Source organism: Lissotriton helveticus, chromosome 3_1, assembly GCF_964261635.1.
Source record: "Lissotriton helveticus chromosome 3_1, aLisHel1.1, whole genome shotgun sequence".
Taxonomy (NCBI): domain Eukaryota; kingdom Metazoa; phylum Chordata; class Amphibia; order Caudata; family Salamandridae; genus Lissotriton; species Lissotriton helveticus.
In genome coordinates, this window is record NC_136061.1 from 970711724 (window position 1) to 970726197 (window position 14474).

The 14474-nt window shown below is 42.6% G+C and overlaps 1 protein-coding gene across 8 annotated transcripts in view; it reads right to left on the reverse strand.

Moving 5' to 3' along the window:
• LOC144823148 (UDP-glucuronosyltransferase 1A9-like) overlaps positions 1 to 14474 on the reverse strand; it is a 545217-nt gene that overhangs the window by 88041 nt on the left and 442702 nt on the right. Inside the window, exon 1 of one of the 8 annotated variants that reach the window (XM_078681385.1) lies at positions 2603 to 3869. The exons of the other annotated variants lie outside the window; for them this stretch is intronic. Coding sequence (XP_078537511.1) covers positions 2603 to 3469 — 867 coding nt within the window. The 5' untranslated portion in view covers positions 3470 to 3869. Of the gene's footprint in view, positions 1 to 2602; positions 3870 to 14474 lie in introns of those variants that run through there. 8 annotated transcript variants of the gene reach the window in all.

The following is a 14474-nucleotide window of genomic DNA, read 5'->3' on the forward strand; positions in this document are numbered from 1 at the left end:
ATATTGCCTGGCTTCGGCCTTTCCTTATCCATCGGGTGGTGTAATATCTCACAAGAGACACGTTTACTCACTTTGCTCTTGTTGGCTAACATTCTGCTCCTTGCACCTTTACTTTTCCCATGGAATATGTGGAGCTAAACTCCAAGGGATGCAAAGCATTGTTGGGTAAAAAAGCAAAATAGCACTAACAATAAGGGGGGGGGGGGGTCACACATGATTTGTCATCATTTTAACCTCCTTCAATTCAGAAAGGCACTGAAAACTCTTCTCTTCCCCTAAAACCCTTCCTCTGCTGTCCCCTCCCGAACTCAGGTTCCAGCGCTGGGATGCCCTAGGGTTACTACGCGCTCTACAAAACTCTTAAATAAATAAATAAATAAATTTTGCCAGCGTTTCATGCGCCTTAAAGCAGCCTGAAATGATATTAAAACAATGCAAACAGTAGCACTAAAAATGGTTAGCAGCAACAGATAAAAATGCATCAGTTGACCATCCTCTTTTTCAGGATTTCAATAGAACAATCACAGGTTAGTAGTTGCAAGTTATAAATGATCCTTTGAGTGGCACTTTCGGCAGAGTGTCTGACACAAGTGGACTCAAAGCAGCCTGCTCTAAGAGCAGTTTTGTCAACTGGTCACCCAGACGGACACAGCTACATGCTGTTACCATTCTGCGTAACTATAATTCTGAAGAAAGTAACTAAAATATAACATACTTAAAATCTACCGGTTTATGTGCTTTTGGTGCTACTTGAAGTGGCAGCAAAGAAACATAATGGAAATAAATATCTGGAAACATATCACCTAAAGCTGAGCAACAGACAAGTGATCACCCTAGTGGAACAAAACAAACCGCACTGTGCTTCCATGCACACAACGCTTCATACTAACCCCTTAACAGGATCTAGCCAGCCATTATCCAATACAATCCATCACCAAACCATACATTAGTCTACTCCATCCTTGTCAGCCACTCTCAAGTCTGACTCGCCTCTCAACAAATCAAATACCGTATCAACGGACCATATCGCTTCATTCAACAAGAGTCACAGAACAAATAGTAGAACCATGGGTCATAGATCAATGTAACATTTATTTACGCGGTTCTAGCCTGTGGTAAAAGGACTGCTTACCACCCATCCAAAGATCGCACCCAAAAGCTAACCCCTCACTCCAATTAAGTAATCTAGGTGTGACCACGGCTGTGGAACTTTCGCTTATACCTAAAGTGAGCCAAATCATGAAGAGAACATTATATGTTAGGAGAGGACTATGTCAAGTCTTCTCCAATTAGGGTTCCCCCAAATGTTGCAAGCCACCATCAGGTTAGCTCTCTCCTTCCTAGACAAGGCCATCAATATACACCTTTGCACATCCTACAAAGTAATTAAGAGGCTACAGAGAATCCAGGATTCAGAGTGGGGCTGCTCATTAAGGTGGGTGATTCAGGGAGGGCGAGAGGAGAGGTGGATGCTGAACAGCATGGTGTGTGTGAAGCACACCATGGTTTGGTCATTCTTCCTGGTTTTTGCATGAGTGCCTCGCATTTTAGTGGTCTCTCCCTCACCTAGCTAGTGGGGAATGACAAATGTCCCACTTGCTGCTCCCTAAGGAGGACAAAGCAGTCTGAGGAACAAGCGCGGCCCAGAGCATCTCTCCAATCTGGAGATGCGCGACAAGTGGAATGGTCGGTAAACATCGACCAGAGATAACGTAAGAGCATAGCTTCTGCTTGAGACTAAACAGTGTGTCATAAGGTTTCCTTAATTAAGTTCAGTAAAGGTCCTTGTGTGCATTACCAGTCAACTAGCTACCATTTAGCCATGAAAATATATTGTCTTAATTAAAACTGCTCTTGGGGGCTGTCCTGTCCCCAGAGCATGCAACTGGTGCTCGTTTCCTGAGACCACTTTAAAGTTCTCACCTAATGACAAACAAAGGCATAAAGAAAACATGATGTTCACAAGATCAACTTAGTCAAGAAGGAGGGCCAAGACTGTAATGCAGGAATGCTCGTCGTATGACTCGTGACATCCCCCTCTACCCCTTTTCAGTCAGAAACCCCTGAGACTGGGTGCTGTTCCCTCAGGATTATCATTAATGAGCGCTGGGTCCTAGATCAATTTTCTTACAACACATTCGCTGTCAAGCATGTATCCTGATTCACAGTACTTCCAATCTTTACAACAAATAGAGCAGAGAAATATATTTTAAAGCCTAAGAGAACACAGTTCTGTAGCATGGGAATAAAAACCATGTCTCCTGGTTTTACAGTTTCAAACTTGTCCACTACGCCACAAATGGGATGATGCAGCTTATGATGGCTCGACCCAGCGACTGCACTCCTCGCGAAATGCCACTGTGCTCTTCTCACCTTCATGGGTTCCAAGCCAATGAAACTGGGAAAACGTCCATTCTGCATGCTCCTCCCTCGTCGCATCCACTCTCCATTCCTTTTGTTGCCCTTGACACTCACCCTTCCAAAACGCCAACTTTGTAAGCTTGGGACTCCCACGCAGCCTCCCTCCCCTCTGCACCCATCTCAGGGTTCCCGCTCTCTACACTCCCCCACATTCAAACAACCAGAGCAAAAAGTATCATACCTCTGAGAGAGGCTTCCTCTCTGCGCAGGTAATCCCACCAATAAGAACCATATTGGGCATCACCGGCTGGGGGAACTCAAAGACAAAATCATATCCAAGAAGCCAGACTGAGGTCCGACTTAAGAGATCCTGTGTGGTCATTTCCTTTTGAAGAAACTGTGACGCCAGGTCCTCATACCGTGAGTAGATGGTATGGCAAAGCCAGCTTATATACCAGCTGGTCATCAGGTTGGTAATTCTCTGAAAAAACGTCATGTGGTCTGTATAGGCTGTAAAAAACCTGGGAATGTAGGATATAGGGTTGGGGCACCGAACAGTCTCATAGTGGTAGCCGCATGGGATTGCTCTCATGTAGGAGACGGATGGTGTGGACAGGTACTCCGCTACTATCTGACCGCAAGAGGAGACCGCATCGATGAGCAGCACATCAAACTGGCTCTTCCGCAGATACTGAATGAGCTTGTGGTCAGCCAGGAAGTACCGACAGTTGGAGACCAGCATCTCAGACCAGAAGGCCGCCTCCTTATTCCGAACCTGGATCTTTTCCAGAAGGGTCTTCTCGCTAAAAACAGGTTGGCTCATTGAACTGATATTTGACTCCAGTTGTTCCCGAGTGTAGGGCACAGAGTAGGTTTTCAAGGTGTAGTCGTTCGACGGCCCAACCAGGATGTTGGTCTCCGACACCACAACAACAATGTCGTGCCCACGATGCCGCAGCGCTTCCACCAAGGGACGTACATTGAGCCAGTGACTAAAATCCTGAGGGATCACCAGCAGCTTCCCTCCTTCAGCAGGGCAGGAAAGGGACAGGAGGACAAAGAGGAGCCCGACCCCTGCCCAGGGGATGCACAGAGGGCCAGCAGCCATGATGGAATGGAGGTGCAGTCTGGGTGAGGCCAACGGGATGTGTGCCAGAAGAGCCCGGGGGCACCTGGAAGACTTCTGAGAGAGGACGCCTCAAGAACAGGCCCTACCAGACTCTAGACAGAAGTGCCAACCCTTTGCGCCACGCTGAATCCCAGATCAACATTTATCCAAAAGCGCTAGATTTCGGGATCCCGGAGATAAAACCGAAGGATTTGTATAACTTCTCAGCCGGAGAGCTTCTGTTGCTGTGGTCCTGTGACATCCAGCCGAGTGCACCTCAGAGAAGGCGGGGTTTAATTAATCGCAAGACTTTAACATTCAATATGTTCAGGTAAATATAAAAGGTTGGGCATTAACCAGCATTCAAATGTTGAACTTTGTTTTTCCAATCGCGACGCTGTGTGCTCGTTGGAAGGGAAAGGATTTGAGAGAGAGCCAAGAATTCCTCATCCAATAAGAAGTGCGCGGTCAACGTCCTCAATTCACCTCATCGGACTGGTGCCAAGGGCAAAACAAATGCAGGCAGCAGCTCGTTTTGTCATAAATGGTGACCTGAAAGAACGAGCTGCTCGTGGAACTGTGCTAACACCGCCGCAGTCAGCAGTCGAAGGGCATGAAAAAGAATAGGAACTGTGATCCTATGTGCTGGGGTCGGAGTCAGAGAGGTGGCTTAAAATAACCAAATATTCTGTAACTAATTAGTTGGCATTTCACCTCCTGGTAGTTGTATGTAAAACATAGCCTTGAAAGAAAAGCAAAGAAGGAACCGGAAGGGTACTCTTTAGTTATGTTTAAGTTTCATTTATTATAAGGTAGTTCGGGAAATGTGCAAAAAGATTTAGCCCCGGATTACGAGCTGGGAGGTTAATCCCGACCCACGTGTAAACCCCTGTTTACGCACATGTGGTAATTACGAGTTCGTTTTATTTAACACATCAGATAATTATGGGCTTAAATATCTCAACCTTCTTTAAATCTTGGAAGGTCAAACCTGCCGAAATTTAACAGGGGGAAAGCGTAGGCATTTATCGTACCATGTGGATTGTTGGTGTGTTAAACAGGAAAATGTGCACGTTATTCCCCAGAAACTCATAATAACTGCTATTCAGTTAACCATATAAATAACACTCAGTCTATGTGGTATCATTATTTACCCGGTGCGACAAATACCTCTGATACTTGTAATCAGGGCCCCAGTGTTTAAGTTAAAACAGCTGCATTCAAAAGACATATTTTGTTAGTAATAAATATGCAATTAGACTCAATATGGTGCAAAATGTTTTTTATATGTGCATTAGAAAGACGCACTCCAGAACTCAGCAGGCAACAGCCTTTCATTACCTCGCAAATGGAAGAATTATTTAACACAATTGTCAAATGACTCCATAAACTCAGCTCACTTGCAGCCTTCAGATTTGCTGTTTGACCAGTTGCATACATTTACAGTTCTTTTAGGTAGCAAGGCACCAAGGAAAAAAACGCTCATTTCTTCTGTATCACTCTGTCCCTCCCTACTTCAGCATCCACAGTCCTGGATGATAGCAAATACAACCATTGTAAATGTAATTATGGTTTACGATTTTAAATGTCCCTATTTTGGAAACAGAGTCCTCCGTACACCAGAAGAATCTGTCATACACCAGCACCGACTGGCTTGTTCCACTGGCTTTGCCTAATCCCTACAAGCACACGGCAGTTTCACAACCTGTAATAATTACTACAGGACTTTAACAAGTATTGGTAAATTCGAAAGGGCTACCCCATGCAAGAGTTATTGACTTTGCCAATGTGTATTAGCATGGCTGCTGTTTAGCATTGCTACAAATTAGTGACGTATAGAGTGGCGTAGAGTGGAGTGTCACAGAGTGGAGTTGGATCATGTGGAGTGGCATAGAGTGGAGAGGAGCGTCGTGGAGTATCGTAGAGTGAAGAGTAGTAGAGTAGAGTGTCATGGAATAGTTTAGTGGAGCAAAGGTGAGTAGCGAGAAGTGTAGTGAAATAGAGTAGAGTGGAGTGGTGTAGAGTGAAGTGGTATAGAGCGGAATGTCATAAAATGTCAAAGTGTTGTGGAGTGGCGTGCAGTAGAGTGTCAAAGTGGAGTAGAGTGTCAGAGTATCGTAGAGTGGAGTGATATAGTGTAGAGTTTAGAGGAGTGGGATAGAGTGGAGTGGCATAGTGTGAAAGGGACTGACATAGAGTGAAGCAGAGTGGCATAGAGTGGAGTATAGTGTCGTAGAGTGTCCTGGAGTGTTGTAAAGTGAAGGGGCATAGAGTAAATAGAGTGTCGTAGAGTGGAGTATACACAGTGTGGTAATCCCCAACATGCAACTGGCCCGCCACCTGGAAGACAACAACATGGTAGCCGCGGTAGGATTGGTAGCCGCTGGGGACAGTACAATGCATGAGCCGTTACCGGACCCAACAAAGTCTCTGCGTCCATTGGCACATCCGATTGTAGTGTCAGACAGGTGTCCAACACGCATTCTTCGCCGCATAGCAAGCACCTTAATACAGGCATAACACAACTTTGCCACATCGGTCTAAATGAAAGAAACCAAGTCATGTTCAGGTCTCTAAGCCGGGCTATTCCAAGGACTTTAGTTATGCGGTCCCTGTAGCGTATGGCTAGGATTGTTTCTTCCATTGTCGCTGGTGTCTTGTCTGTGACGTGGTTTGCCATAGCGAAGTAACAGGATAAAAAATAGGATGCCTGCCACTAGTCCCAAAAGGAGAGGAAGTCCGCCAAAGATGGAATGGACAAAATCAGGAAAAATACCCAGGATGGCTTTGAATGGGGTTAAAGCTCCCGAAAACACTGTCTTAAATACACTCGAGATTCCACTTGTATCAGAAATATTTAAGATTTCGCTCAGTATTTCTGCGAAATGTATGGGGGAATTGGTTGATAACAGTGAATGAATCTCAGCAGTTGTCCTTGCAACTTGGAGATCATACGTTTCTTTTGATGACGTTAACTGGGTTGGCGTCTGTAGGAGCACAGTCTTCATTCTGCTTAAAGTATCAATTCGAATAGAAGAAATTTTCAAACTGGGCCATAACCTTGCCTCCCTGTCTCGAGCATCGTTTGGGAACAATACCCGTTCACAGCACATGACCTTCGTATTCACGGTTATGAGATAAGGTTTTCCGGGCAGCAGACTGCAACATCTGCGATCTACAATTAGAATGTAACTCCCGTTCGAGAGTCTCTTAAAGAATGGTTCTATTTGTGTTGCAGGTGTGCCTAGCTGGTGACATGAAAGGTTATTTGTAGTCCCTTCACAGGCTCCATGCAAATTAATACCCTGACACAGAAGTGTACCGCTTAGAGACCTTGCACAATTATTGCCACTAAGAAACACATTCTGGCCTTTATTACTAACACATGTGTGTGTATAGGGCAGGTTCCATGTTGACTTAATGTACCCTTTACCCAACCTTTCATACTGGCCTGCCTGTATATATTTTTGGCAGTATTGAAACTGGAAAGTTGTTATCGGAATATTTATTATCCCATGTATTATCCATTCAATGACAGGTCGTTCTGACATTGTCAATGGTAATCTCTCAAGTTTTTCAATGCTCAGAATTGTATAGTCAGCACCCTTCTGTGCCAAACTGATTTGTTTATCAGTAAGGTTAAAGATATTAAATAGTGACGTTGTGTTGATTAAACGCCAAGGCACATAGCCTGAACGCAGATTTTGTAACGTCCAGCCAAGTTGTACAATAGAACGCAATTGGGACTGACCGTGTTGTAACATCAGTAAGTCTTGCTCTATTATATCGATTGCTGAAGACACAATACTGTCCAGTGAATATATTCTGGAGGACAGAGTCATTAACCCATTGTCCACGACAGAAAGTGATTTTTCCAAATTAATACGGTCAATTTCCCGTATTTTTTCGGCTGTCTCAATTTGAGTTACTTTCCAAGCTTCATTGTAAGCTGCATATATAGAGGCCGCTATGAAACGTTTTTGACGCTGTTTGCGTGGTCCCATAATGAAATCACGCAAGTCAGCACCTTCTTGAAGTAAAGTTAGGTGTTGCTTAATTTCTGCCAGTGTGGATGTTTGTAGCCATTGAAGGCAGAGCTTGCCCACACTGTAAGTAGTTACTATCCCTGGATGTTGTCTTTGGGAATATCTAGGGTCTGGCCTGGTCAATTTGAACCCCTGTATTTTGTTCAGGAATCTGTCTTGACAGTTATTTGTGTCTGTGGGCCAGATCAACCATTGTTTCCAATCAGGATGTGTTCTGTTTTGGTTTAAAATATAGTTCACATCTATCTCAACATCTATAGAGCTATTACTGTTCGTTGTTGGCTTTGGAATAGACGGTTTGTTTAAGTCTTTGATTTTGGCTAAGCCAAGACAGGTAGTTTGTTGAATAGTGTCATTCAAAAATATAATTTGTTCTGGGATCATGCAGGCTCTGAACAATGATTCTATACCTTGTACTTGCCAATCTTTCGTACCCCAAACAGTTTTTGTTTCAATGTTGTTGTTCCAGAAATCAAAACCAAATGTATTCATTTGCTCAAAAAATGAATCTGAATATATCAATTTCGTGTTTGTAAGCATGGTCTTCATACCTGTCTTATTTGACAATTTGAAATAAAATGTTTCTGCATTACTTGTGTTAAACCCTGAAAAATATGAATATTTATCATAAAATGTTTTAGAACTACCCTTTGGAGGAGTAGCACAATGTTCCCATTGGTTATAATTTAAAACATTTCTAGGTTGTGCAGATTTATGGAGATAATGGTTACCATAGTGGTTGTAGCAGAACATTTGATCATAATTAGACGAACCCTGCAAATAATCATGTTCTGTAAATTTAGCAGACATTACTAGGTCAGACATCATATCATTAATACTTTCAAAGTCCCAATCATCAGCAAATGTGCTTGGTTTTACAAAGTCACTTAACGAGATCTTAAATTGATGTGGAAACTTCAGGATTTCAACCGGGCCATAGATTTCATAATCAGTATTGTCCCATGCTACAACGCCTGGTATAGGATTGGCTGTGAAGTTTACTGAAGAAAGTTCTCTTTTCTTGACGTGTGAAGATGTGTGTTGATTTTCTGGCTTGCTGTGTCCTTTTTAGCATATTTTCCCTCAATGAAATGTCCCAAGCATAGTACCATGATGAGCTAAAGTATGAGGACAAATGCACCTAATGTCACCCAAATTTCAATCCATGGAGAAGTCAGATAGGTTCCCTTTAGTTGATGAAAAAGTTCCTTTGCTTTGTCTTTAAAAGTTTTGGTTGATGGCTGTACTTCCGGTTCACTTGGATGTTCAGAAAAATCATCGAAGTTGATGAAGTAGCCGGTTGCCGTTCTGTCAATTGTTCCAATTGCTTCTGGATTACTTTTTGCTTTTTGATTTTGCTTTGTTTCATTAGAAAACTCTGTAATTACATCATCGTAGGTCGGTGTTTCTTGATGAAAAGCTTTGATTTGGGTTTTAAGAGGTTTAAGTTCCATTGCTTCATTGCATAGTCCTTGTTGTTTCACTGTAGATTGTTCAAATGTGATCAGTCTTTCAGTTTGAACCTCTGTTGATGTAGCAAACTTTGGTGTTCTGCTACTTCTTGGGAGTCCACTTGGCCTACTATTTGTTATCGGCCACATGATTGTGGTTTAACCAGGTCGATGGATATGACTCGGTTCTCCTTTTTACCAGCAAGGGGCGGTAGTACTACTGATCTTGTCCCGTTGATAGACAAGACAGGAACTGCTTTTCTGTAAGAAGGCCCAAATTCCTTCTTTACCGCGATCTTCTCTCTGAACAGATCCCCGACTTTTGGAATCCAGACAGGCCTTGCTGGGACAGGTGGTTTTTCTTCAGTGGTTGTTGGCTGCTGTTTCAACTTCATGTTGCTCAGGTCTTTTCTTGTTTCATTTAAGTCCTGTAAAATAGCCAAGCGATCTTTGATATCAAAGCATTTTTCTTTAACCACTGAAGTCTGATTATCTAAGTCCTGGATTAACATTCTAGTCCCAAACAATAGTTCGTACGGACTGAGTCCTTTCAGAGAATTTCTTGGCAGGTTATTTAGACTACGTTGGACACTTATTAAATGTTTGACCCACCCAGCTTCTGAACCTAATATCTTCGCTGTTATAGATTGCTTTATGCCTTGGTTTTTTCTTTACACCATCCTGTTTCCCTCAGGAAGGAAGTGAGAAGAGTCCCGCAATGCAATGTTCATTCTGGCCAGGCACCCCCCATAAGCTGTTTTAGAGCTAAAGGAAAGATTTTGGTCAGAACGTAACATGCTTCTAGCATATATGCCATTATAGACTCGCAAATCTTTGTATAACAGTTCCGACGTCAGCCGAAAGTTGGGGTCTACATTATAAGTGAAGATAGTCTCTACATGTTAATATGACGCATTATTCATACTGGGTTTTTATTTTTTTGTTGATTTGATACATTCTGGAGTGAAACGCCATGGTATTAAACCGTTTTCTCGCCACTGCGATCTCTGTTGCAGTCTGGGCAGTTTTTTACAAAAATGTGATGATGCAGGCTCATGCCTGGCCACCAGTACACCGATTGTAATTCTTCCAGAGAATCTTTTAGCTTAAGGTGTCTGAGACCCTCACCCATATGTGCGTCTGCTATTAACAAGCCTCTCCTGTCCGTGTTTGGAATTACTCTATCCCCCACTCCAGTGATTCGAGCAAAAGGGACTGAGTTTGCATCGATTATGTATGTATAATTGAGTGGGTAATTGATCGGTAGCGCTGAGCAGTCGCCTTTTGATGACGTTTTTACTGCCAGCACAGTTTCACCGTCAATGTATTTTACTGCACGCTTTTTTGTAGCTACGGAAGCCGATTTAGTTGCTACCGCTGTGGCTGTCTCAGCCAATGAATTCCCTGCAACGTGAACGCCATCACGCCGATGACTCAGTGAATGTATCACGTGTGTTTTTGGTAGTTCTTTCTGTAAAAGAACTACTTGTTCCCAAAGCACTTTTTGCTTTATTGTTGCACCTGTGTCATCTTTGTAACCATTTTGAATCCATTTCTGTAGATCGTTATTGTATGATTTGACGCAGTAATACGAATTGCACACTATAAGTGTCGGGAATTCGCGATCGGCATTATCTAGCGCCATTTTTAACGCTATTATTTCAGTTTGTTGTTCTGAATTATTTTCCACTGATTGTGTTTTTGTAAATAGAGGTCTCAATTTACCTCCGCGCCACACTTCTTTTACAATTTCGCATGTGGCGTTGTAAGCCAGCTCTCCCCAAACTGAGGGTTGAGCATGACCGTCTGTATATATTACACAGGCGTACTGTCGTAAAGGCAGAATGTCGATTGGCAGAGGGTATTCTCTCTCATATTCTAGATATTTTAATTCTTTCATTTCCGGGTCAAAATTGTATTTTACTTTGTCTGTAGCAACAGAATTTACCCATTGTATCCATTCTGGATTCAGTGCAGTTGTCGGTAAATTACATGGTGTTGTTAATGCCTCAAAAGTTGATTCTGCTGTTCTGACTGTAACCTGTCTACCGTCGGCTTGGTATTTTTCTTTTGCTACAGCTGTTTGAACCGCATGAACAATGTTTTCCTTAATGCTGAACCTTTTTTCAGCTTCTGTGTACAAATGTGATTTGTATGCAATTGGTACCTTCTCTCCTTCATTAGAGGTCAGGTATGTGAATCTGCATCTTCCTGGGATGACTCGAATCACAAGGTTGCGTGTGTTATCACGTGTTTGTAATTTTGTTTTAATTAACATATCTGTTTGTAAAGATCTCAAAATTTCTGTGTGTTTTTGAGTCCAATTGATTCTTTTAAAATCTGGTTTTATAAGATCATAGAGAGGTTTAACTCTCTCTGCATAATTTATAATGCAAGTTCTTCCGAAATTTAGGAAACCTAGAATTGATTGTAAGTTTTTTAGTGTTCTAGGTGCTTGGATTACAGCACATTTCTCTAGGAAATTGTCAGCCAGGCTTTTGCCTTCACTTGATAATTCATATCCTACAAACAGGACAGTTAGATGGGCAATTCTTGACTTTTTAAAGTTGAATTTGTAACCCTCTGCTGCGAACCCAAGTATTATGGTGTTTACTCTCTTCAAGTGAGTATCCAAGTCATCATCTGTTAGATAGATGTCATCGACATAAGATAATGCCTCATCATCATATATTTGTAGTAACTCTGTTACTCTTGCTGAGAATAATCCTGGGCTATTCTTGAACCCCTGGGGCAAACAACAGAATTTTTTTTGCGCGCCATTTATTGAGAACGCGGTCAAATATCTGCTCTCTGGTGCTATATTTTGACAGAAGAATCCATTAGAGATGTCTAATGTTGTTTTGTATTTTTTGCGCACTATGTTATTCATTAGTGCAGCACTATGCGAATTTTGTACTGCAAAAGTTTTGCAACATGAGTTCAAGTGTCTGTAGTCCAAAACAAGACGATATGAATTGTCTGGTTTGGAGTCAGGAAACAAAGAAATATTCATTTGTGAGGTGCAAGTTTCAATCACCCCTTGGTATTCAAGTTGATCTAGGATCTCTTTTACCCGTTTCCTAGCTTCTTGCTTAATTGGGTACTGCCTCTGTGCAGTAGGTTGTGATTTTAACTGGATTTTGTGAGGAGGAGAGTCCTCATCCCATCCCACATGGTTTTTATATAATGCAGGAGCTTGGGCTACTGCCCACTTTCTTGCAAGTGTATATTTTTTATGAATTGGAATATGATTTGAGAAGGCAGGCATAATTATTTCTTCGCCATGAGGGCACTCCCTGACAAACTCTGGTGGCCAGTCTCTTTCAGCTAGAAGGATGTCATAGCCCTTGGAGAGATTATCCCAAAAGAGACCCCTTATTTTCCTAGTCTTATCCCCCTCTATACGCAATGTTATTTCATATATTTTATGAGGTTTGCTAACTCTGGTATCTGCAGTTTCCACCTGAATGTATTCATTTGTGTCCACTGTCTCCAGATGATTCATAAGGATCCTGCGAGCTATGCTCACTTCTGCTGCGCTGTCTAGCATTGTCTGAGCCCATTCTCCGGTTTTCAGCTGTGTCCTCAGTATTCTCGGCATGGTTGATTACTTTAATACTGGCTACCTTCTTTTTTGGAAACTGTAATTTTTTATTTTGATGAGCAGGTTCCTTGTCTTTGGACTTGACGTGCTCTTCCCTGTGTTCTGACTGTCCTCTTCTTTCCGATTTCTGCAAGGAAGTCTGAAAAGATTGAGAGGGACGTGTATCAATATCTTGATATCTATCAGGTTTTTTTATATTATCCCTATTTCTAAGGTTGTATTTTTTTCTCAGAGGGCTCCCTCTGGGGAGACTTGTGTCCTTGGTCCGGAGATCTTTCTCTCTGCCGAGGAGACCTTCCTCTGGACTGGAATCTTTTTTCTTTGGGAGTGGATTGTTTATTTCCATCCCAGCTCTTTTTTTTGAGTGTTTAGATTATTTTTAATAAATACCTTTTCAGGTTTTTCTATTAGTTGGGGTTTCACTGGTTTCCCACCCAAACTATCTCTTCCTAGTTCTTCATAGGATTTTTCTATGATTCTGGCAATTTCAAATGGTTGGTCTGCTATATCTGTCTCTTTCAACCTCTGGCGGATCGCCACATTTGCTGCTTCTCCCTTTATATTGGCTAATAATATTGCCGAGACCTGCTTGAAGTCTTTTAGTAATTTCATACCAAGAGTTAAAGCAGGTTCTGGACCGTATTCATCTTGAATTTGTTTTAGCACATCTGGTATTACTGACATGGATGGAACACCATGTGTTTTTGTGTAAATGGAAGCAAAGACTGTACCCTAAGTGTCACAGTCCTCCACATGTGGTGCGATTCCCATTGGAAGACAGATAGTCAGAATTCTGTGTTTCTCAACCGGGGTGGTATCTGGAAATACCGCCTCTATTTGAGTGATTTTTTGTGCTAACCAGAATGGAATTTGTTCCCGTTTTGCGTGTACTTTACCTAGACAGGACTGTATGTTCTGTGGTGTAATTTTATTTGTGTTCCCCTGATGAGGGATCAGCTGTGGAATTTTAATAGCTGGTTGGACTGTTGAAGTCCGCATTACATATTGGACTAATTGTATATGTATTTTAATTAATTGTTTTAGATGTGCTAAAAGTTCTGGTGCAGACATTTCTTCAATGTCTGGATGTGGTGTGTATCCGGATAGGACCGGCCACGTTGCTCCTGGTCTACCTAGTGGACCGAGCCTGGTGATGTGATTATTATGTTTTAGGGCGCCATTAAACCAGAGCAGGTGCTCTTGGAATTTGAGTGGTATTTCCACCTCCTCGAAAGGAGTGTACTCATTAGGAGGTTCCTCTATTTTGTAATAGTGGAAGTCCTTTGTTACAGCGTTTGCTGCTGGAAAGTTTATCCATGAATAGAATACCTCTGTCTGCCGATATTCGTGTGCCTCAATTACGAATATTGCAAACACAACAATGATGGACAGAATGTGGATCAATGTCACACATTGACCCCAGTCCAAAGATCTGGGCCCAAATCCATCGTTTTTCCACTCCACACCACCCTGGGTTAGACAATGGCGATATGCAAATCAGCGCTGACCCTGTGCCCCATGGGAACAGTCCAGTCCGAACTACAAAAGCCATGTCCTTCCCAGAACGGAAACAAGCATCCGAGGACCGGCCCGGTTTCGAGGTAACATCTCTCATCAGCCCGGCTAGCTTGATTCCAGTGGTGTGGAGTGCCTGGGACTCACGTCTGAGCATCCCCAGTACACTTAGAGCGGTAATTGCAAACACAACAATGATGGACAGAATGTGGATCAATGTCACACATTCACCCCAGTCCAAAGATCTGGTCCCAAATCCATCGTTTTTCCACTCCACACCACCCTGGGTTAGACAATGGTGATATGCAAATCAGCGCTGACCCTGTGCCCCATGGGAACAGTCCAGTCCGAACTACAAAAGCCATGTCCTTCCCAGAACGGAAACAAGC